The sequence below is a fragment of the Hyla sarda genome, chromosome 4, assembly GCF_029499605.1.
Source record: "Hyla sarda isolate aHylSar1 chromosome 4, aHylSar1.hap1, whole genome shotgun sequence".
Lineage (NCBI taxonomy): Eukaryota > Metazoa > Chordata > Amphibia > Anura > Hylidae > Hyla > Hyla sarda.
Window position 1 is genome coordinate 144,746,630 of NC_079192.1, and position 24,124 is coordinate 144,770,753.

Sequence of the window (24,124 nt, forward strand, 5' to 3'; positions counted from 1 at the left end):
GAAGAACACCGCCAGCATGTCCGCATGGTTCTTCAGAGACTTCGTGACAATCAACTTTATGCCAAAATGGAGAAATGTCTGTTTGAATGTCAATCTCTTCCTTTCCTAGGATACTTGGTCTCTGACCAGGGACTACAAATGGATCCAGACAAACTCTCTGCCGTCTTAGATTGGCCACGCCCCTCCGGACTCCGTGCTATCCAACGTTTTTTGGGGTTCGCCAATTATTACAGACAATTTATTCCACATTTTTCCACCATTGTGGCTCCTATCGTGGCTTTAACCAAGAAGAATGCCAATCCTAAGTCATGGCCTCCTCAAGCGGAAGACGCCTTTAAACGGCTCAAGTCTGCCTTTTCTTCTGCTCCCGTGCTCTCCAGACCTGACCCATCTAAACCCTTCCTATTGGAGGTTGATGCCTCCTCAGTAGGAGCTGGAGCGGTCTTTCTACAAAAAAATTCTTCCGGGCATGCTGTTACTTGTGGTTTTTTTTCTAGGACCTTCTCTCCGGCGGAGAGGAACTACTCCATCGGGGATCGAGAGCTTCTGGCCATTAAATTAGCACTTGAGGAATGGAGGCATCTGCTGGAGGGATCAAAATTTCCAATTATTATTTACACCGATCACAAGAATCTCTCCTATCTCCAGTCTGCCCAACGGCTGAATCCTCGCCAGGCCAGGTGGTCTCTGTTCTTTGCCCGGTTTAATTTTGAAATTCACTTTCGCCCTGCCGATAAGAACATTAGGGCCGATGCTCTCTCTCGTTCCTCGGAGGCCTCGGAAGTAGAGCTCTCTCCGCAACACATTATTCCTCCGGATTGCCTGATCTCCACTTCTCCAGCCTCCATCAGGCAAACTCCTCCAGGGAAGACCTTCGTCTCTCCACGCCAACGCCTCGGAATCCTCAAATGGGGTCACTCCTCCCATCTCGCAGGCCATGCGGGCATCAAGAAATCCGTGCAACTCATCTCTCGTTTCTATTGGTGGCCGACTCTGGAGACGGATGTTGTTGATTTTGTGCGGGCCTGCACTGTCTGTGCCCGGGATAAGACTCCTCGCCAGAAGCCTGCTGGTCTTCTTCATCCTCTGCCTGTCCCCGAACAGCCTTGGTCTCTGATTGGTATGGACTTTATTACAGACTTACCCCCATCCCGTGGCAACACTGTTGTTTGGGTGGTCGTTGATCGATTTTCCAAGATGGCACATTTTATTCCCCTTCCTGGTCTTCCTTCTGCGCCTCAGTTGGCTAAACAATTTTTTGTACACATTTTTCGTCTTCACGGGTTGCCCACGCAGATCGTCTCGGATAGAGGCGTCCAATTCGTGTCAAAATTCTGGAGGGCTCTCTGTAAACAACTCAAGATTAAATTGAACTTTTCTTCTGCTTATCATCCTCAATCCAATGGGCAAGTAGAAAGAATTAACCAAGTCCTGGGTGATTATTTACGACATTTTGTTTCTTCCCGCCAGGATGACTGGGCAGATCTTCTACCATGGGCCGAATTCTCGTACAACTTCAGAGTCTCTGAATCTTCTTCCAAATCCCCATTTTTCGTGGTGTACGGCCGTCACCCTCTTCCCCCCCTCCCTACTCCCTTGCCCTCTGGTTTGCCCGCTGTGGATGAAATAACTCGTGATCTTTCCACCATATGGAAAGAGACCCAAAATTCTCTCTTACAGGCTTCATCACGCATGAAGAAGTTTGCTGATAAGAAAAGAAGAGCTCCCCCCATTTTTTCTCCCGGAGACAAGGTATGTCTCTCCGCTAAATATGTCCGCTTCCGTGTTCCCAGCTACAAATTGGGACCACGCTATCTTGGTCCTTTCAAAATTTTGTGCCAGATTAATCCTGTCTCTTATAAACTTCTTCTTCCTCCTTCTCTTCGTATTCCTAATGCCTTTCACGTTTCTCTTCTTAAACCACTCATCATCAACCGTTTCTCTCCTAAACTTATCTCTCCCACTCCTGTCTCCGGTTCTTCGGACATCTTTCCTGTAAAGGAGATACTGGCCTCCAAAAAGGTCAGAGGAAAAACCTTTTTTTTGGTTGACTGGGAGGGCTGTGGCCCTGAAGAGAGATCCTGGGAACCTGAGGACAATATCCTAGATAAAAGTCTGGTCCTCAGGTTCTCAGGCTCCAAGAAGAGGGGGAGACCCAAGGGGGGGGGGGGGGGTACTGTTACGCCGAGCGCTCCGGGTCCCCGCTCCTCCCCGGAGTGCTCGCTACACTCTCGCTCCCGCAGCGCCCCGGTCAGATCCACTGACCGGGTGCGCTGCGATACCGCCTCCAGCCGGGATGCGATTCGCGATGCGGGTGGCGCCCGCTCGCGATGCGCACCCCGGCTCCCGTACCTGACTCGCTCTCCGTCGGTCCTGTCCCGGCGCGCGCGGCCCCGCTCCCTAGGGCGCGCGCGCGCCGGGTCTCTGCGATTTAAAGGGCCACTGCGCCGCTGATTGGCGCAGTGGTTCTAATCAGTGTGTTCACCTGTGCACTCCCTATGTATACCTCACTTCCCCTGCACTCCCTCGCCGGATCTTGTTGCCATTGTGCCAGTGAAAGCGTTCCTTGTGTGTTCCTAGCCTGTGTTCCAGACCTCCTGCCGTTGCCCCTGACTACGATCCTTGCTGCCTGCCCCGACCTTCTGCTACGTCCGACCTTGCTTCTGTCTACTCCCTTGTACCGCGCCTATCTTCAGCAGTCAGAGAGGTTGAGCCGTTGCTAGTGGATACGACCTGGTCACTACCGCCGCAGCAAGACCATCCCGCTTTGCGGCGGGCTCTGGTGAACACCAGTAGTGACTTAGAACCGGTCCACTAGCACGGTCCACGCCAATCCCTCTCTGGCACAGAGGATCCACCTCCTGCCAGCCGGCATCGTGACAAATAGTGTGCAATGTGTCCCCCATAGTATTAGGGGCTGAGACACTGATCAATTTTACTCACGCTGGTTATAAAAAAATGTTTTAAAGTAAAACTGTCAGCCTGTTTACCGACACTAAACCCAATACGCTGGGTTATAGTGTGGGTGGACAGGAGTCAAAACAAGGGGTCACTTACTTAAATATGTGCAGTAGGTCCTGAGATATGTCCCCCAGAAGATCATCTGCTAAATAAGTGAATTGCGTGCAGGGGGCGGGGCTTTGCCGCCTCAACTAACATATCCATTGTGTGTGACATCACTTCACTAGGATGTGGAGTCAAAGACAATGAATGTGTAAGTTGAGTTGGCGAGGCCCCGCCCCCTGCACGCGATTCACTGAATTCAGCAGAGGATCTTCTGGGGGACCTATCTCAGGACCTACTGCACATATTTAAGTAAGTGACCCCTTGGACTCCTGTCCACCCACACTATAACCCCGTGTATTTAGTGTGGATGAACAGGCTGACCATTTTCCTTTGACGCTATATCACACATGGCCGCCTCCATATACAGCAATCCAATGTCACATAACTAGAGGGGACGGTTCAGGAGACAATGCCCATTTAATACCATCTGCAGGATGTCTCCCCTGTAGGCCTAGCACCTAACCTCAACAGTATAAAACCTCCCTCCAGCTCACAAACCATTTTCGTCCTATACATAACCTACCCAGTTTGAGCGCGCTGAACTCTGGCAGAGAGGCCGATGCACACAGTTGGTAAAATATGTGATAATTTCTTTCTTCTTCTGCCTATAACAAAGAACAGTCAGTATACACAGAGAAAAGTCAATACGCGCATTACTGCATTGCTCACACAGGGAGAAACTCTGAATGACTTGGAAGTCTGCAGAAAGTCTGCCTCGGCAAGCATTAAATCTCACGATAACCCAGCTTACTAAGCAGTATACAGGCTGATTCAGCACTGCTGTTCAAGCATATGCCTTTTATTCCAAGAAACTCTATTCCTTGTAGGCACAAATCTAGTTCCAAGCAGGTGGCAATGATAATTAGAACTGGAAAAGGTACAGACTTTTACACTTAAAGGGGTACTCCAGTGGAAAACTTTATTTTTATTTTTTATTTTTTTTATTAAATCAACTGGTGCCAGAAAGTCGAACAAATTTGTAAATTACTTCTATAAAAAAAATCTTAATCCTTCCAGTACTTATTAGCTGCTGAATACTACAGAGGAAATTCTTTTCTTTTTGGGACACAGAGCTGTCTGCTGACATCACGAGCACAGTGCCCTCTGCTGACATCTCTGTCCATTTTGAGAACTGTCCAGAGTAGGAGAAAATCCCCATAGCAAACATATGCTGCTCTGGACAGTTCCTAAAATGGACAGAGGTGTCAGCAGAGAGCACTGTGGTCGTGATGTCAGCAGAGAGCTCTGTGTTCCAAAAAGAAAAGAATTTCCTCTGTAGTATTCAGCAGCTAATAAGTACTGAAAGGATTAAGATTTTTTTAATAGAAGTAATTTACAAATCTGTTTAACTTTCTGGCACCAGTTGATTTGAAAAAAAAAAAAAAAAAAGTTTTCCCCCGGAGTACCCCTTTAGCTAACTTAACTGTTTAAAAGGTATACTCCACTGGCCTGCGTTTGGAACTAAAATGTTCCGAACGCTGTTTTCGGGCTACAAGGATCGGCCACGCCCCTCGTGAAGTCATGGCCACATCCCCTCAATGCAAGTCTATGGGAGGGGCGTGACAGTAGTCACGCCCCTCCCATAGACTTGCATTGAGGGGTGTGGCCATGACATCACGAGGGGCGAGGTCGATCCCCGTAGTGTGGAAACAGCGTTCGGAACATTTAGTTCCAAACGCTGGCCAGTGGAGTACCCCTTTAAGGCTCGTGCCCTAGATTTAACAGTCTTATAGGATTCTGCAGGAATTTTTAACCTTCTGTCATTACTACATTTAATCAGATGCCATCAAAGCCTGCATCCTGCATTCACACAGTCTATGGAGGAGAACATGTCTGAGAACAGACGATGAGTGACCATGCATGAAGACCAGATTAACCACAGGAAGATTAACCCAATGCTGAGCACTCTGTACAGATGTTCTCATATTGCATCACAAGATCATACTAGGTCGAAAAGAGCTAAGAGCCACGGGATTTACAAAGGCTAAGAACACGCTCACGTAGGAATAGAGAGTGGAAAATAAATGTCAGCTAATACATATAAAGGGACAAGGTCGTAGTTAACACTTCCTTCCAATAATATAGAACATGTCTAATTATTAGAGGTTTTTTTTTTTTTTTTTTTTTTTTTTTTTTTTTTTTTAGAGATTTTTTGTTTAGAATTGATTAAAAGGGGTACTCCAGTGGAAAACGTTATTTTTTTTTTTTTAATCAAATGAAGCCAGAAAGTTAAACAGATTTGTAAATTACTCCCATTAAAAAAAATCTTAAACCTTCCAGTACTTATTAGTGGCTGTATACTACAGAGGAAATTATTTTCTTTTTGGATTTCTTTTCTGTCACTACCACAGTGCTCTCTGCTGACACCTCTGTCCATGTCAGGAACTGTCCAGAGCAGGAGAAAATCCCCATAGCAAACATATGCTGCTCTGGACAGTTCCTAAAATGGACAGAAGTGTCAGCAGAGAGCACTGTGGTCGTGACAGAAAAACAAACAAACAAAAAAAAGAATTTCCTCTGTAGTATACAGCCGCTAATAAGTACTGGAAGGATTAAGAATTTTATCGGCAAGACATCATAGCGTTTATTGTTATTGTGTAAAGAATGCCTAGTGTATTTCAGCTTCATTAAAAAAAAAAAAAAATAGGATGTTCTGTGTGGTTAACCCCTTTTCCCTAGTTTGCCTTCTGGGCCTTAATGCCCAAGCTATTTTTTTTCTTTTTTCATACATAACATCTATTGGACTTTTTTAAAGTTTGGCTTACAGTTATTGATCCATCCATCTTGGCTTTACATTCCAAGTGATCTCCATGTCAGACTGATAGCCGTCATATACACTATGGCCCTGATTTACGAATAGTGGAGTGGAGTTTTCTTTGTGGGTTTTAATTCCCTATAATTTTTTCCACGGTATTTACTAAGGTTTTCCTACATTTTGCTTTTTTTTTTTTTTTTTTACACATGCTCTGATCTGTCAGTTTTTCCTCAACTCAAATCCACCAAATTTTCTGTGGAAACCTTAGTAAATATGTTGGGTTTTTGAGAAAATACCGGGGACACAACCCCTTTTCGTCGACCATGCCCACTTTTCACGGCAGTCACACCCCTGGTCGGGTTTATTAAATTCTGGCGCAAATTTTGGCGCACATTCTGGCGCAGACAGAATTTCTGGCACAATGGGCCACAATCTGGTGCACAACCCGACAAAACATGTTGGGTTTACAATAGTAAATCGGGGCCATTGTCTTTCTACACGTACAGGGAGCAGTGCCTTCAGTCACTGCACATCCTATGCTGGGCTCTGCTTATTTTTATCTGGTTTCTTGTACTCAATTAACATACACAGGCACATACCTGAAACACCACTCTAGATTTCTCCAGTAGGTATGTCCTCATGTGAGCACCAACAATCCGGTACCTCTTATCAAAACCAATCTCTATGTATTTTCCAAAGCGACTGCTGTTGTCATTCCTTGTGGTCTTTGCATTTCCAATAGCCTGTAGAAAAACACACAATTCTCAAACTAAGTGAGGAAAGATGAAAATGGAGAACATAAAGCTAAATGAGATTTCTGGTTTAATGGAAATTAAAGTGTACCTGTCGTCAACAAACACTTTTTATATAATGTAGATAATACCATTATATATATATATATATATATATATATATATATATATATAAATTTGTAATATACATTGGTTAAAAATGTGTATATTTTTGTCCTTGCAGCTATTGTCTGTGTGTCTCTATGAGGACAAGCAGGGCTCTGTGCAGTAACAGAAAGCAGGACAGTGTGCACTGAGGCTCATACATCAGGATGATTGACAAGCAATGAGTCTGCACAGATCCCTGCTTGTCCTACCCTCACATCCTGTTTTTGGACTCATCATAGAGACACACAGACAATAGCAGCAGGGACAGCATTTTTTCACCAAAAAATATACACCATTTTTAACCAATGTATATTACAAATATACATATAATGGTATAATCTACATTACATAAAAAGTTTTTGTTGACGACAGGTACATTTTAACTATATATAAGTTTCCTATAGACTTTGTGATTGCTGCCTCTTGATGCCATGAATGTCTGATAGATGCAGGTCCAATGTTTAAGACCTTCACCAATCTTGAGATTGGGGGCCCCTCTCTAGTCCACTTGTGACTGCTGTATGCAGTTGAGAAGCCATAAAAAATCTGAGCAGGATGGTTTTTCGGAATCCCAGCCACCTCCTGCCTTTACAAGCAAGCTGGATAGAGCTGGGGAGGGGGGCTCAATCTCAAGATGGATGCGGGAACCTGCCCCTATTAGACATGTGTGACATATCCTATGGATGGGTCATAAATGTACCAGATGGGAACACTCCTTCACAGCTGTCCATAAAAGCATGGATTCATGATACAAATTAAACAAGTGTATTTCAGTTTTTCTAAGAAAGACTTCGAAAATATTTGTGTGAGCGACGCACATTTTCCTTTATTGATAAAAATACCTTAAATGGGCACTGTCATTAAAATTATTTTTTGGCATATGATAGAGTTGGTAAAATAAATAAGATTTGTAATTTACTCCCTGTAAAAGAAAAAAATGTGTTTTATGTCACTTTCATGCCCTTATAAATCTGGCCACTAGGGGTCTCCCTTCTGCTCCAGACCACATTCTCTCTGCTCAAAAGCACAGACTTTGGTCTCCTGGCAGGAAACCAAACTCAGGAAGTGCGGTCTGGCCATAGCACTTGCTCTCCCCGTTTTATACAAAGGCAGAGAGGGAGTGCTATTCAGTGCCAGACTGCACTTCTTGAGTTTTGTCTCCTGCCAGTCCAGCAGGATACCAAAGTCTGTGCTTTTGAGCAGACTGAATGCAGTCTGGACCAGAGGGAGAACCCTAGTGCACAGAATTATAAGGCCATGAAAGTGACATAAAAAGAAATTTTATTACAGCGAGTAAATTAAAAATCTTATTTATTTTACCTGCTGTATCATACAAAAAATATGACAGTGACAGTGCCCATTAAATACAGGGAAGAAAATGAAACATTTCCCAATTGTTATTGATAACTATGTATATGGTACCAACAATAAGCAGTTCGGGCCATGTTGAAATTACAGCAGATTTAGGCGCGAGGTAAATCACCCACAGAGTAAGTTTTTTTTTCTTTCTACCAGGCAGAGAATAAAACAATTGATCAACATCAATCTTAAAAAAAAAAAAAAAAAAAAAGTTTTATGCCAGCAGAAAAGTTCTTAAAGGGGTTATCCAGAATTAGAAAAATAGCACAACACCTGTCCTGTATTGCAGCTAAGTTTTAGTAAAGTGAATGGAGCCAAGTTGTTATACCACACACAACCTGAGAACACGTGTTGCTGTTTTTGGAAGAAATTTGCTCTGTAAAAATCTTTAAGGTAGGGTCACACGCAATGGATCTGCAACATGTTTTACTCTGTGGATCTGCCGATGACCATCAAGTTAAACGCCAATTTTATTTTTTTTTACAAACAGTGTGATAAAAAAAATATTAAGTTTTTGCGCCATGAGCTGTAATTTCTTCTGGTACCACTTATTTCTTAGTCTTTACTTTTTGGTCACATTTCATTCAAATTGTTTTAGGATGTGACCAAAAAATCTGCGTTTGGAATTTTTATAGCATTTACACAGCCGACCATCAGAAATATGATCAATTAAGTGGGCACTCTCATTAAAGTAAACTTTTGATATAATATAGATTAAATAATAGAAATCTTTCGAATATATTTCATTAAAATAAATGTACTTATAACACTTTTTTTGACCTTTGAAATCCTGGCCACTAGGTGTCACCCTACTGGGTCCGAAGCCTTACCCCCCCCCCTCATGTAGGGCACATACATAATGCTGGCCGTGCAGTGGTCCCACTCCAGAAAATCTCGTCCGCAGCTCGCTCTCTGCCTGTATATGAAACAGGCAGAGAGCGAGCACGGTGCGTGCCTAATTTAAATATCCCCACCCCCTGATTCTCCCCCTTCTCCTCTTGTATTATTCATCCTGCTGCGCGCAACCCCAGTGCAGCGCCAGCGGCGGAGGAGATAGGACGAGATAAGCTGCACAGCCTGGAGGAAGAATCCTATTGTGGTTAGTGCTGCGGCTGCATGCGCGCTCCTGAGAGGGATCGCAGCATACAGGAAGAAGGGCAGAAGCCGTCCCTGGCAGGCATCAGATGACATTGCCACGTTCTGTCGGGCCACGCCCACCTCCTCCCTCACTGGACCACAGATAACTGAGCAGGCAGAGAAGCCGATAAAAAGGGGGATTTTGAAAATAATAAAAGGCAGGATTAGTATCAGGATCAGTCAGGGACAGATGCTGGAGGGATTTAGGGACAGATTAATTTATGATGGGTACTCTTTAATAGTCATGACAATTATGTACGTGGCAAAACCAAATAATATCAAATAATATTATGTACACATACAGTCATGGGCGTAAATGTTGGTGCCCCTGAAATTTTTCAAGAAAAAGTACTTCTCACAGAAAAAGATTGCAGTAACACATGTTTTGCTATACCCATGTTTATTCCCTTTGTGTGTATTGGAACTAAACCAAAAAAGGGAGGAAAAAAAACAAATTGGACATAATGTCACACCAAACTCCAAAAATGGTCTGGACAAAATTATTGGCACCCTTTCAAAATTGTGGCTAAAGATTGTTTCAAGCATGTGATGCTCCTTTAAACTCACCTGGGGCAATTCACACCGGAAAGAAGATAAAAAGGAGAGAAGTTCACTTAGTTTTTGCATTGTGTGTCTGTGTGTGCCACACTATGCATTGACAACAGAAAAAGGAGAAGATAACTGTCTGAGGACTTGAGAACCAAAATTGTGGCAAAATATCTACAATCTATAGGTTACAAGTCCATCTCCAGAGATCTAGATTTGCCTTTGTCCACAGTGTGCAATATTATCAAGAAATTTGCAACCCATGGCACTGTAGCTAATCTCCCTGGGCATGGACAGAAGAGAAAAATGTATGAAAGGTGTCAACGCGCGATATTCTGGATAGTGGATAAGCAGCCTCAAACAAGTTCCAAAGATATTCAAGCTGTCCTGCAGGCTCAGGGAGCACCAGTGTCAGTGTGAACTATCCATCGACATTTAAATTAAATTAAACGCTATGGCAGGAGACTCAGGAGAACCCCGCTGCTGACACAGAGACATAAAAAAGAAAGACTACATTTTGCCAAAATGAACTTGAGTAAGCCAAAATCCTTCTGGGAAAACGTCTTGTGGACAGATGAGCCCAAGATAGAGCTTTTTGGTAAAGCATATCATTCTACTGTTTACCAAAAATGGAATGAGGCCTACAAAGAAAAGAACACAGTACCTACAGTGAAATATGGAGAAGGTTCAATGATATTTTGGGGTTATTTTGCTGCCTCTGGCACTGGGCCTTGAATGTGTGCAAAGCATCATGAAATCTGAGGATTACCAATGGATTTTGGGTCGCACTGTACAGCCCGATGTAAGAAAGCTGGGTTTGCATCTGAGATCTTGTGTCTTCCAGCAGGACAATGATCCCAAATATACATCAAAAAGCACCCAGAAATGGATGGCAACAAAGCGCTGGAGAGTTCTGAAGTGGCCAACAATGGGTCCAGATCTAAATCCCATTGAACACCTGTGGAGAGATCTTAAAATTGCTGTAGGGTAAAGGCGCCCTTCCAATAAGAGACCTGGAGCAGTTTGCAAAGGAAGAGTGGTCCAACATTCCGGCTGAGAGGTGTAAGAAGCTTATTGATGGTTATAGGAAGTCACTGATTTCAGTTATTTTTTCCAAAGGGTGTGCAACCAAATACTAAGATAAGGGTGCCAATAATTTTGTCCAGCCCATTTTTGGAGTTTGGTGTGACATTATGTCAAACAAACTAGCTTTTTTCCTCCCTTTTTTGGTTTAGTTAAAATACACACAAAGGGAATAAACATGTGTATAGCAAAATATTAGTTACTGCAATTCTTTTCTGTGAGAAATACTTCATTTTCTTGAAAAATTTCCGGGGTGCCAACATTTATGGCCATGACTGTACATATCTTTCTTTTTATTTCTTTTTTCTCTTTGGCACCCCTAGCCACCTGGGATATGTCAAGCCCTGTAATATTATATTCGATATACAATTTTCCACTGGATGAAAAGTAACACTGAGTAAAAATTATGCAATAACATACATATACTTTTGGGAAACTGATCTATTTTCTTTACTGTTTTTAGCCCAGGGTAAACTATATGGCTGAATTTTCCATGTAATGTTAAGACTTAGTTCACCTTATTCTCATTCTTGGCGCTAACTTAAGTGCTAATAATCAGATGGAATGTATGAATTCCACAGATCTAGGTTGAACTACTAATTGGTTCATTTATCTCAATGACCCTCTCACCCATGGAGAATGACCTTAAAATTCTCAAAACTCACTGGTGGAGAATAAACCCAGCAACTACAAAAGAGTGCATATTAAAAAATAGATATTTATATATGTATAGTAAATGTATAGAACTTGATGGACATTTTTTTTTAACTGTGCACTGTAACTGTGTATAGTATAATGACGCTTATAATGGACATATTCCTTTTTTTGTAACTGTGTATAGTATAATGATGCTTATCATGGACATATTGATATTATGTACCTGAAAACATTATATGTGGCTTTACCTAGGACATAGAGAAGACCTAATGGTGTACCTTATGATATATAACGGTGCACAAGAAATTGTAAATTTGTTGTTGGAGGATAATGGTACGATAAGTAGGGAAACATGATTTCTAAGATGTATTGTGAAGATATACAAGTGTATTTGTGATAAATAGAAGCATTGCATAATGCTAGACACCACCCTCCTGCTTACAGGCATGAGACAGTGTTATGACTTTGCACATGATTCTTGACTTGCATGTAAAAATCACACTGAAATACATTATTCTCAATGGTAATTCTGTACAAGAGAAGGTAGTGTCCTCGCGCTCCTACAAGGCTGCCACATGATAGGTATTTTTAGGTTTCTGTATCTGTACCTAGTCCGTTTATCCATTCAGGAGTAGCCTTTAAATATTTTATTGTCTGCGGGATTCTGGGAAAAGATGCCCAATTGTTCATATGAATTAACAACAATTATTTCCTTTTTTATTGACCCGGTTAATGGTGGTCAATGACCCAGTGAGCCTGTTGTATCATTAAAGTGCAAGTTTACAGCCAGCACTTAGTTAAGTGAATAAAGGTCAAAACCATGAACTATTGATGAAAACTGGGAGTGCTACATGGGGTAATGTGTGGCACATCCGTGCTGTTAGACAAGAATCCTATGTATCTTTAAAGGGGTACTCCACTGGAAAACATTTTCTTCTAAATCAACTGGTGCCAGAAAGTTAAACAGATTTGTAAATTACTTCTATTTAAAAATCTTAATCCTTCCAGTACTTATCAGCTGTTATATGCTCCACAGGAAGTTCTTTTCTTTTTGAATTTTCTTTCTGTCTGACCACAGTGCTCTCTGCTGACACCTCTGTACATTTTAACAACTGTCCAGAGTAGAAGCAATTCCCCAGAGCAAACCTCTCCTGCTATGACAGAGGTGTCAGCAGAGAGCACTGTGGTCAGATAGAAAGGAAATTCAAGAAGAAAAGAACTTCCTGTGGATCATACAGCAGCTGATAATTACTGGAAGGATTAAAGGGGTGTTCCAGGAAAAAAATTCTTTTTTTTACATTAACTGGCTCCAGAAAATTAAACAGATTTGTAAATTACTTCTATTAAAAAATCTTAATCCTTCCAATAATTATCAGTTGAGTTGTTCTTTTCTGTCTGGCAACAGTGCTCTCTGCTGACATCTCTGCTTGTCGAATGGTTAAGGACGAGGCAATACCAAATATGTTTAGGTTTTTAAAATGATCCAATGCTTAATACTATTAAATTTTTTTTTACTTTTACTGTTCAACTAGTTTTATTAAGGTACTTTCACCAGCGATCTTCTGATCGCTGAAATAACTCGCTGCACTACTACTGTAGTGCAGTGTATTATGCATTTCAGCCGTCTGTAAGCACATCCATGGCAGACCTGGGGGACTTCATGAGATCTCCTGAGCCCCTGGCAATCATGTTGCCGGGCTGCCAATGGGGTAAGGCTATGTTCACACAGCAGAATGTCTACAGGAATATTCCTCACGGACATTCTGCTGCAGCATAGTCCCACTGATTTTAATGGGATTCTGCGGCATTGTGCACACAGCAGAAATCCCAATTGCAGTGTCTGCAAAAACATAGACTTGTGTATTCTTTCTGCAAATTCCAATCGAAAATGCATTGCCATCTGTGAGATTGTGCATTTCCTAAGGGTCCTAGTGCCCACCAGACTATTCAAAAGTCCATACATCTTCAGCTGTGTGAACCAGGCCTAAGAGAGACGAACAGTTCAGTTAACTGCCACCTGCACAAACCTGACCGTGGCATGTAAGAGGCTAAACTACCAGGAACTAAGGTTTCCCAACTCCTGACAGTATGCACATTAGAAATGCAGAAGTCTAGCCCAAAGCCCCTTAGCAACTGCCATAAAATAAAAAGTATGAGTAGTCACTGAGTGTTAAACCTTATATGTATTTGTTAGAAATCACATGTATGCCTATGGTACTTCTAGCAAATTCCTCTCCAGATTGTAATAGTCTTGGGAGAAGCAAAACTTAAGTAGATATCTTGTTGCTGGGACCACCATTACAGGTACACTAACCTTTAGTTTTAAGACTGTGGATCATTTTATGCTCTAAATAGGATTTAGGAATAGGAGACTACTCTTCAATTCATTAAATAACAGTTTCACAATAATACTGCTGCACAGAACCCAGATAATACCTCCATATTGTGTATTAATAATCTTATCACTATCACTGTGCTGAAATAATACAGAGAGTAATTATATGCATGTACCGTTCTACTAAAACACTCTGGGGACTATACATGACTGTGACAGTGATTTGGTCAAGTTCACAAGAAGTATGGACTCCTGGGTAAATCCAATGAACTGACAGGTCTCCTTTTACAGAGTGGAAGGTGATGCACCAACAAAAACGTGACCAAGAGAGCTGGCTTTCCTAGAAGCATTTAACCTTGAATTCCTGTGTGTTTCTTCATATTCTCACCGATCAGAGACATAAGGAAGCATAAAAAACTAAAACCAGTGCGTGATACATAAATATGTTAGACACAATAATATCCTATTCTTAACTGTTCTGTAAAGCACAATGCACCATGTATTCTGAAAGCATCGAGCCATGACCGACAACTCTGATCAGTTGTTCACCTCATGAGAAACTGGTCATAAGACAGTGTTTATCAGTAGTCCATGTCAAACATACAGCAGAGGAATGACATTTATATGAGAATTAATTCAAATTCTTCTCAGGGCCAAAGTATATAAAAAATAAAAAAAATCCACTGGTACAACTGTTAAAAAAATAAATAAATAAATAATAAAGTCTTAGGCTGCTTTCACACTATAAAATACATCCGTATTAAAGATTCATTTGATGTTCCGTTATGAAAACCCTGAAAATCGGCCATTAAACGTCCGTTAGAAAATCCCATACGTCTGTTAGAAAATCCCATTATAGTCTATGGGATTTTTACATTATCCGTTTTAATCCGTTATAGTCCGTTATTAATAAAGGACATTATTTTGTGACGGGAGAATGAATGGAAGAAATAGTGCATGCACTATTTCTCCCGTTACTATCTTCCGTCACAAAATAACGTCCGTTATTAATAACGGACTATAACGGATTAAAACGGATAATGTAAAAATCCCATAGACTATAATGGGATTTTCTAACGGACGTTTAATGGCCGATTTTCAGGGTTTTCATAACGGAACATCAAACGGATCTTTAAAACGGATGTATTTTATAGTGTGAAAGCAAAGCTTTAAGCCATCTTGCAGTAAAAAAAAAAAAAAAAAAAAGCAACAAAAGAACATTAAGTTAAACTTACAGTAAAGTTATCATCAAGAGGACTGAACTCAGCCAAAGCTTGTTCATTAGATATTTAGATGTTTCAACATTTTGAGCAACAGGAAGTGCAGCATCTGCAACAGGAAGTGAACCACCAGCTTTTTAGATTTTTTTTAAAAAAGCACCACTTGCCATTAATATTTTCTAGTAATGACCACCAATATGTATGCATTTCCTGTAGAGACTTCCTGTTGTGACAAAACCAGCAAAAAAATAAAAAAATAAAATAAGCTAGCCAACATGTAATACATTCAGGTCGGCCACTCCCCCTCCCATTGACTTGCATTGAGGGGCGTGACCATGACGTCACAAGGGGCGTGGTCGGCCCCCGCAGCACGAAAACAGCATTCGGAACATTTAGTTCCAAACGCTGGCCAGTGGAGTACCCCTTTAATAGATTATATTAAAGTGGTTATCCACCATAAGGTGATTTTTGTACGTACCTGGCAGACAGTAATGGACATGCTTAGGAAAGATCTGCGCTCGTCTTGGGGCTAAATGGCTATGTGGTGAGATTACCATAACACTGTGGCTAGCTTTTTGTGAACTTGTATTTCCTGTTTGACTTTTCTTTTTTTGACTACAAATCCCACAATGCCATCTTCCTCCATCCCACACATCAGCCATCCCACCCATTGAAACAAAAATGAGCTGCATCCATTCAAATCAGTGTGGTTTTCAATCAAGGTGCCTTCAGCTGTTGCAGATTAATCTCTCTCCCACCAAGCGATCGCTTCACCCATTGAAGCAGACAGGCTCCCTGTCATCAGCTGACTAGTGAGTCAGGACTCTGCCGCATTGCAACCTGGGAAAAATCTGAGACAACAGTCATTTTGTATGCTGGTAAAAATAAATATTGGAGTGAAAATCACAGAAGAATTTTGAGAATACCGTAACACACAGGTAAAGACACTATATTATGAATTACTCTAACTTTACAGCCCCTGTAGCATAGTCCAATAAAAAAAAAAAAATCCTGGAATACCCCTTTAAGGTTGTTCGTGCAAACTGATTAAATCCTGTGAGCTGACCTGCCATGACCAGGTGCACTGACTCCAAAAACGTCCTACAATACACAACGTACCTATACAATAGGCACAATTCTTTCGGTCTTAGGCATACACATTTGCAAAAATGGCCACAAAAACTCAACAGAAACATTGGCCACTGCTCTGACTACTTAAAATTTTACCTGTATATGGCAATAGTACTTTTACTAGTCTATGGCAATTTTTACATTTTAAATAAAAATCGACTTTAGAGGGAAACGTGTCAACTTATAAAGAGAATACAGCTATACCAGTGGGTACAAACATATGTAATATTTATCACTAGCAATTTAGTGTTGGTTTTAGCTTTAAGTGTGTAGGGACTCATCAATCTAATAAATCCTGGGAATGAGCACTGCTGTGAAGGCTGTCGTAGGTAGCAGTCCGTTCGCTTCTGTGATACATATAGTGACAAAATTACCTAGTGTAAAGAAATGTCATGGCAGGAGCATTATGATCATGCTGTTCAACAATAGTAATACATACTAGGAATACATACTACTTGCACCAAAATGTATCATTACACACAGCCTTGTTCTTCAATAACTGTGCAATAACTAGAGGACAGTCACCCACAACCATGCGGTGAGAACTGCAGTTATTCTTTTACAGAGGAAAAACCTAATTTCTCATTAACATGTATTGCGGGTGTAGTGATGTATTAGCAGTGTGAACAGTGTAGGGTAACAGCGCGCAGCCAGCTCTGCTCAGCAAGACCTTGAAACTCTTATTAATGATTCATGAAATACACTGCATAAACCCAATGGAAATCAGCCGTCCTGAATAAGACCCAGCACTATGCACTGGCCAAATCCCTTGTCATATGCCATATCAGTGCCTGCAAGGCTAATAGAAAGGACCTCACCGTGTCCATAAACTGCTAAAAGACTATGTGAATTAACACCATTTCCCCCTGCATTAGTGATGAGACACCCACCCACATCTACTTTGGAGATGACAAGAAATTCCTGGAGGTTAAAAACAAACACAGGCCCTTGAAAATGCAAGGCATCAGGTTATAGAGCAGGAGAACCAGAGCAAATGGATATCATTTTTCTAAGCATGTTTCATTTTCCATCTGCAATGTGTCTGTATGTTCTCCCCATGTTTATGTGGGTTTACTCCGGTTTCCTCCTATATTCCAAAACATACTAATAGGTGATACCTTAATGAAGATTTACCAAAAATACAGAAAAAACAACAGGGAAAGTAGTAAGAAAGTGATAAAACCCCTGTAATATATTCAGCACTGCATTATAAAACCTCCATGCATGACATATAAGCCGAAAAAAGAACAAAACTGTCACTTTTATGAAAATATATATATATATATATATATATATAATTATATTTATTTTTTATTTTTTAAAGAATCATATCTTTTGTGTTTGTCTAACCTGTTTGAGGATTCGGTCGTGTGTATATGTTTTAAGAAATTAATAAAAATAGTAATTGAACACTAAAAAATCATTTCTTAGAAACTGGACATAAAGGGAGGAATGCAAGCATCAAAAACTGAACTACCACAAGAGGACATAGTTTTAAATTAGAGGGGCAAAGGTTTATGCAGTAATATCAGGAAGTATTACTTTACTGAGAGAGTAGTGGATGCATGCAATAGCCTTCCTGCTGTAGTGGTCGCTGCAAATACAGTGAAGGAGTTTAAACATGCATGGGATAAGCATAAGGCTATCCTTCATATAAGATAGGGCCAGGGACTATTGATAGGATTCAGATTATTGGGCAGACTAGGTGGGCCAAACGGTTCTTATCTTCCGACACATTCTATGTTTCTATGAACACTAATCTAAATCCAAATACCGTATAACAGGGTACATATAGTATAGTCACAGATAGTATACACCAGATAGGGAATGCTTATATATACTGGGATGTTAGTAGCACAAATGGCACTGGACATGCATATAGGCAAACAACCTATTTATAAAAGTGCATAAAAAGCTACAAATATTGTAAAGTGCCATGTGCAGTGCAAAGTAATAAAAAGGTAACCAAAGAAAGGACTATACAGTCCTTATAACAAAATTAGAGAGATTTCGCAGAATTCAGGATGGCGCCACTCTGCTGCTATATGTACCCTGTTATATACTGCTAAAAAAAAAAAAAAAAAAAAAAAAGGGAACACTCAAACAACACAATGTAACTCGAAGTCAATCACACTTCTGTGAAATCACACTGTCCACTCAGGAAACAACACTGATTGACAATCAATTTCACATGCTGTTGTACAAATGGAACAGACAACAGGTGGAAATTATAGGCAATTAGCAAGACACCCCCAATAAAGGAGTGGTTCTGCAGGTGGTGACCACAGACCACTTCTCAGTTCCTATGCTTGCTGGCTGATGTTTTGGTCACTTTTGAATGCTGGAGGTGCTTTCCCTCTAGTGGTAGCATGAGAGGGAGTCTACAACCCACACAAGTGGCTCAGGTAGTGCACCTCATCCAGGATGGCACATCAATGCAAGCTGTGGCTAGAAGGTTTGCAGTGTCTGTCAGCGTAGTGTCCAGAGCATGGAGACGCTACCAGGAGACAGGCCAGTACATCAGGAGACGTGGAGGAGGCCGTAGGAAGGCAACAACCCAGCAGCAGTACCGCTACCTCTGCCTTTATGCAAGGAAGAGCAGGAGGAGCACTGCCAGAGCCCTGCAAAATTACCTCCAGCAGGCCACAAATGTGCATGTGTCCACTTAAACTGTCAGAAAGACTCCATGAGGGTGGTATGAGGGCCCGACGTCCATAGGTGGGGGTTGTGCTTACAGCCTAACACCGTGAAGGACGTTTGGCATTTGCCAGAGAACACCAAGATTGGCAAATTCGCTGCTGGCGCCCTGTGCTCTTCACAGATGAATGCAGGTTCACACTGAGCACATGTGACAGAGTCTGGAAACGCTGTGGAGAACCTTCTGTTGCCTGCAACATCCTCCAGCATGACCGGTTTGGCGGTGGGTCAGTAATGGTGTGGGGTGGTATTTCTTTGGAGGGCCACACAGCCCTCCATGTGCTTGCAAGAGTTAGCCTGTCTGCCATTAGGTACCAAGATGAGATCCTCAGACCCCTTGTGAGACCATATGCTGGTGCGACTGGCCCTGGGTTCCTCCTAATGCAAGACAATGCTAGACCTTATGTGGCTGGAGTGTGTCAGCAGTTCCTGCAAGGAAGGCATTGATGCAATGGACTGGGCCACCCGCTCCCCAGACCTGAATCCGATTGAGCACATCTGGGACATCATGTCTCACTCTATCCACCAACGCCACGTTGCACCACAGACTGTCCAGGAGTTGGCGGATGCTTTAGTCCAGGTCTGGGATGACATCCCTCAGGAGACCATTCACCACCTCATCAGGAGCATGCCCAGGCATTGTAGGGAGGTCATACGAGCACATGGAGGCCACACACACACTACTGAGCCTCATTTTGACTTGTTTTAAGGACATTAAAAAAAGTTGGATCAGCCTGTAGTGTGGTTTTCCACTGTGATATTGAGTGTGACTCCACATCCAGACCCCATGGGTTGATAAATTTGATTTCCATTGATAATTTTTGTGTGATTTTGTTGTCAGCACATTCAACTATGTAAATACAAAAGTATTTCATACGATAAGTTCATTCATTCAGATCTAGGATGTGTTATCTTAGTGTTCCCTTTATTTTTTTGAGCAGTGTATTTGGATTTACATAGTAGTGTGCCGTTTTCTGGTCATTTTGCTTAGTTTTTGAAGTATGCATACCTCCTTATATGTACAGTTTTAATTATATCATTTTTTAATAAAGATGTAAATTTTATGGAGTTTTTGATATAAGTGTCTCAGTTTTTTTTTTGTTTTTGTTTTTTTGTTTAGATACCTTGATGAAGAATCATCTAATGTGAAACGTTTGTTGTTTAGAAATGTTCTCTTGACTACGTATATCGTTGTGAACAATAAATAGAGGAAGCGGACTCTCCTGAGCGCTCTGTATTTCTACTGATCAAGTAATTTAAGAGTTTACCATCTCCTGTACAAGAACATTGTGAGTAGCTTTGCAGCTGACCTGTTCCATCCCCCTCTGTAGGAATTCAAAGTCTGCATGTGTTCGAGTGGTGCCAGTCCTGAAGTGTTTCTCTCTTTGCTGTGTTTATACCAATAGGTGAATTTAGATTGTGCTCTATTAGCAGAATTTCCGCAGATTGGATGGGATTTTCAATGTGTCAGGTTTGGTTTAATGCAAACGTACCAGATGGGATGTCTCACAAAGTAGAGATAAATTAGGGATGAATTATACCCAATCACTGGGCACATGAAACTAACAATATGTTTTTTTTGCCTATAATTGTGTCTATAAAAACGATTAAAAAAATTCAAACGGAAGCAAAATGTATCTCACTGCTTGTAAGTTACCAGACAAGCCTTCAGTACATATAGCAATTTATAAAGGGAAAAAGAAAACGCCTTGATGTGGAATAAAATTGCGACATCCAACGCATCAGGTTTTAAAGGACCATCTGCAGCAAAAGACAACTTATCCCCTATCCACAGGATAAGTGATAAGTGTCTAATCGCGGGGGGTCCGATCGCTGGGACGCACGCAATCTCCCATACGGGGCCCAGTATTGCCGCCCTATGTGAAAGGCTAATGCACATAGTGTCGACCTCTCTGAGGTCAACGGTACGCCCCCTCCATATACAATTCTATGGGTGATGCGGAGAGGTACAAATGCTGCCTCCCCGTCTCTCCCATAGAAATACATGGAGGAAGCATGTCGGCTGCGACGTTATGCTGTGGCCGGCACGCCTCCTGCACGGGAGAGCCGTGGCCCAGTTAGATAGCGGAGGGTTCCAGCAGTCGGATTCCCCACGATCAAACACTTATCCCCTATCCTGTGGATAGGGGGTAATTTGTCTTTTGCTGCAGATGTCCTTTAATATCTTCAATTCTGATAAGCCGCACATAGAAGTCACCTACCTCCATGATAGGATTAGAAGCCAGCACCTTTTCTTCAACATTTGCTTCACTATCGGATCCACTGACTGTAGCAAAGTACCTCATTGCGTATTTAGCAGATACAGTCTTTCCAGCTCCAGATTCCCCACTTACAATAATGGACTGATTTCTCTCATCCCTGTGGAATACATCCAATAAAACACAAACTTACAAGCCAATACAGCACAGAAGTGTACATGTCTGCATTAAGTCAGTCCTATTATTTTATTACTATGACCCAATGTTCATGAACAGAAGTGTTGCAGGTAAAAATCCTCCCAATTTAGCCATGATTCCAAAACCAAAATCAACATTTTATTTATCTCAAAACGGTACTGTGTTCTTAGTACCCACATCTCGTAATGTCAATGAAACCAAACTGTACTACCTATTGTGGGCTCCTAAGACCTACATAGCACTGTGCCCATTAGTATAGCCATATACAGTGCCAGCTCAGGACTAACACATTTACATGTAACAGGCAGCCTGGCATTGGAAGTTCCAAAAATTAAGCTCTGCCAGCCATATAACCGTATTCACAAAGCGTACAACTGCACCACGCACAGTGCTCCTATATCACAAGGCACCTGTCTTTCATAATGTCATCTCCTCCACCAGAAGGCATTTAACTTTCAGTGGCGAACCTGCAATTACGAGAATATGACTATGATCAGGGAAGTTGTGTGGCACTCCCGAAGAGAGCCAGCAATCCTTGGATGTCTCACTGAATCCTGGACACTTGTTTGCCCTAAGCATGGTGAGTCATAAGCCACACAAAAGAGGCTAAGAGCCGCATGTGACTACCCCCCTGGGAAAATACTATAGTAATCATTTAATGCTCCCATCTTAAAGGGAACCCGTCAGGTACCTGGGGCCTCAAACACCACAACCAGGACCCGACACGCCAGAGGAACAGCATTCAAACGCTGTTCTCCTCCTGTCCAGACAGTGGTGCATAGCCTGTCAATCGAGGAGGCATGGCGAGCCTGACTATATCCGCTTGCTCTGACTGTAAAACCTGGTCATGACCACCGCAATTAAAGTTAGTTTTCACCTCTCTGGCAGAGAGTTACAGAGAACAGTTTTGGAACACTGATCTTCTGATCTGTCTGGTGTGGTTCCCTTAAAAGGGTACTCCACTAGCCAGCGTTTGGAACATTTAGTGCGCACTGTGGGGGTCAATCACACCCCCTTGTGACATCACGCCACGCCCCCTCAATGCAAGTTTATGGGAGGGGGAGTGGTGGCCACCACGCCCCCTACCATTGACCTGCATTGAGAAGGTGTGACGTGACATCACTAGGGGTGTAGTCGACCCCCGCAGCGGGCAAATAGCATTCGGAACGAAATGTTCTGAATGCTGGCCAGTGGAGTACCCCTTTAAAGGTAATTTCACATAGCAAACTTGAAGTCGCCTAGATGTTTACATATTAGAACCAGATACTGAAATATGTCCTTTTTTCTAATCTGTTTTATTTTATAATCATATTTTTTGGCATTTTATTTTTGTACAGCATTAAAGCAGCCAACTCCAATTTATTTGCAAAAGGCTGCGGTCTTTTATTGGTTAACAGCAGTACAACGTTTCGGCTATAACTTTCGGCTTTGTCGGCTAAGTTATAGCCAAAACGTTGTACTGCTGGTAACCAATAAAAGACCACAGCCTTTTGCTGCTTTAATGTTGTGACCTGCTTTACTTGGATGTTAAATCTCTGGACTGGTTATCCGGATGGTCACCTGCATAGTAGCTGGGACTGGTGCTGTCTTCCATTTCTCTACTTATTATGAGGGTAGCTATCTTGCCTCAGCATATTTAGATAACCTTTACAGCAAGCCCCTATTTACATAGAAACAACTGACTGTCCCAGACTCTAGTCCAGTGTTTCCCAATCAGGAAACCTATGGCTGTCCGGGCATGCTGGGAGTTGTAGTTTTGCAACAGCTGGAGGCACACTGGTTGGGAAACACTGCCCTATTCCCTAGTATAGGAGAGGTTTCTGGCCATGCTCTGTGACCTGTGCTGGGGGAGGGAAAGGCTGATCTCTAAACATTACCTATTGTGAGTGGTGTCCTATCTACTGTGTCACCTTTCACTGTAATAAGGACACTGCTGGAAAGTGATCTGTACAGAACAGGAGGAGTAAGCTTAGTAGGTTGGGCCTAGTGGTCAGAATGAAAACTGCAAAATTTCAGGATAATTTTATAATAAAGATAGTAAAAAAAATTGGAAAAATTGAAAAAAAATAAAATAAAAAAAACAACTGCAAAAATTGCAGGTGGCTAAATCGGTCATTCCTCATAGATGGAGATCAGTGGACCATCCCACTACTGGAGAGTGGCTTGCAGAGGTTAACTACTTCCAACATATGGAGGAATTGAATGCTTTGACCCCTGCGAATAATTACCGTTATGCTAAGACGTGGTTTGATTGGCTGACCTTTCAATTGACGCCTGATTATCAATCCCTACTGGACTCTGGGAACCCTGTCTGTTGGCCTTCCCTTCCCCTCTTGTCTGCCACCTCTTTTTTATCTGTCTCCTTTCTTTACCCACCGTTTATCTGCCCCTTTGTTGGTACCTGTGTTCCCTTGTCCGATGTCTTTGTTATGTTTTGTTCCTTTTGTCTGGGTTCTACTCTGGGGTCCCTTCTTTCTTGTTGGGCTGTGTCCGAGCCTTCGATTATTGTTCCTACATAAAGGAACCCATGAAGTGGTTGGCCTTATATTTTCTAGGCCCTCTGTTAATGTCTCAACGACCCTAGTCTGTACGATCCCTGCATTCTTGTTACTGGGATGGTTGTGGCAAATTGTTTTTTGTTCTCGTGCTACTCGGATGTTTGCCTGGGGTGACATTATTGGTGTATCATTTGATGCCTGTACATACTGTTTGCTTTTATTTTTCTCTCATTCTTGTTTTGAAAATGTTATAAACCTTTAATTGAAAAAAAAAAAAGCAAAAATACATATATATATATGTTTAACATATAAAGCGGATTTAAA

General features: G+C 41.8%; 1 protein-coding gene across 2 annotated transcripts in view; it reads right to left on the reverse strand.

Annotated features, from left to right (window-relative positions):
* Positions 1–24,124, reverse strand: part of MYO5A (myosin VA) — a 198,946-nt gene that overhangs the window by 98,985 nt on the left and 75,837 nt on the right. For both annotated transcript variants that reach the window (XM_056572329.1, XM_056572328.1), the window contains exons 5-7: positions 21,108–21,264; positions 6,421–6,564; positions 3,590–3,671 (exon numbers count right to left, since the gene is read on the reverse strand). In XM_056572329.1, the coding sequence (XP_056428304.1) occupies positions 3,590–3,671; positions 6,421–6,564; positions 21,108–21,264 (383 nt within the window). The remainder of the gene's footprint in view (positions 1–3,589; positions 3,672–6,420; positions 6,565–21,107; positions 21,265–24,124) is intronic.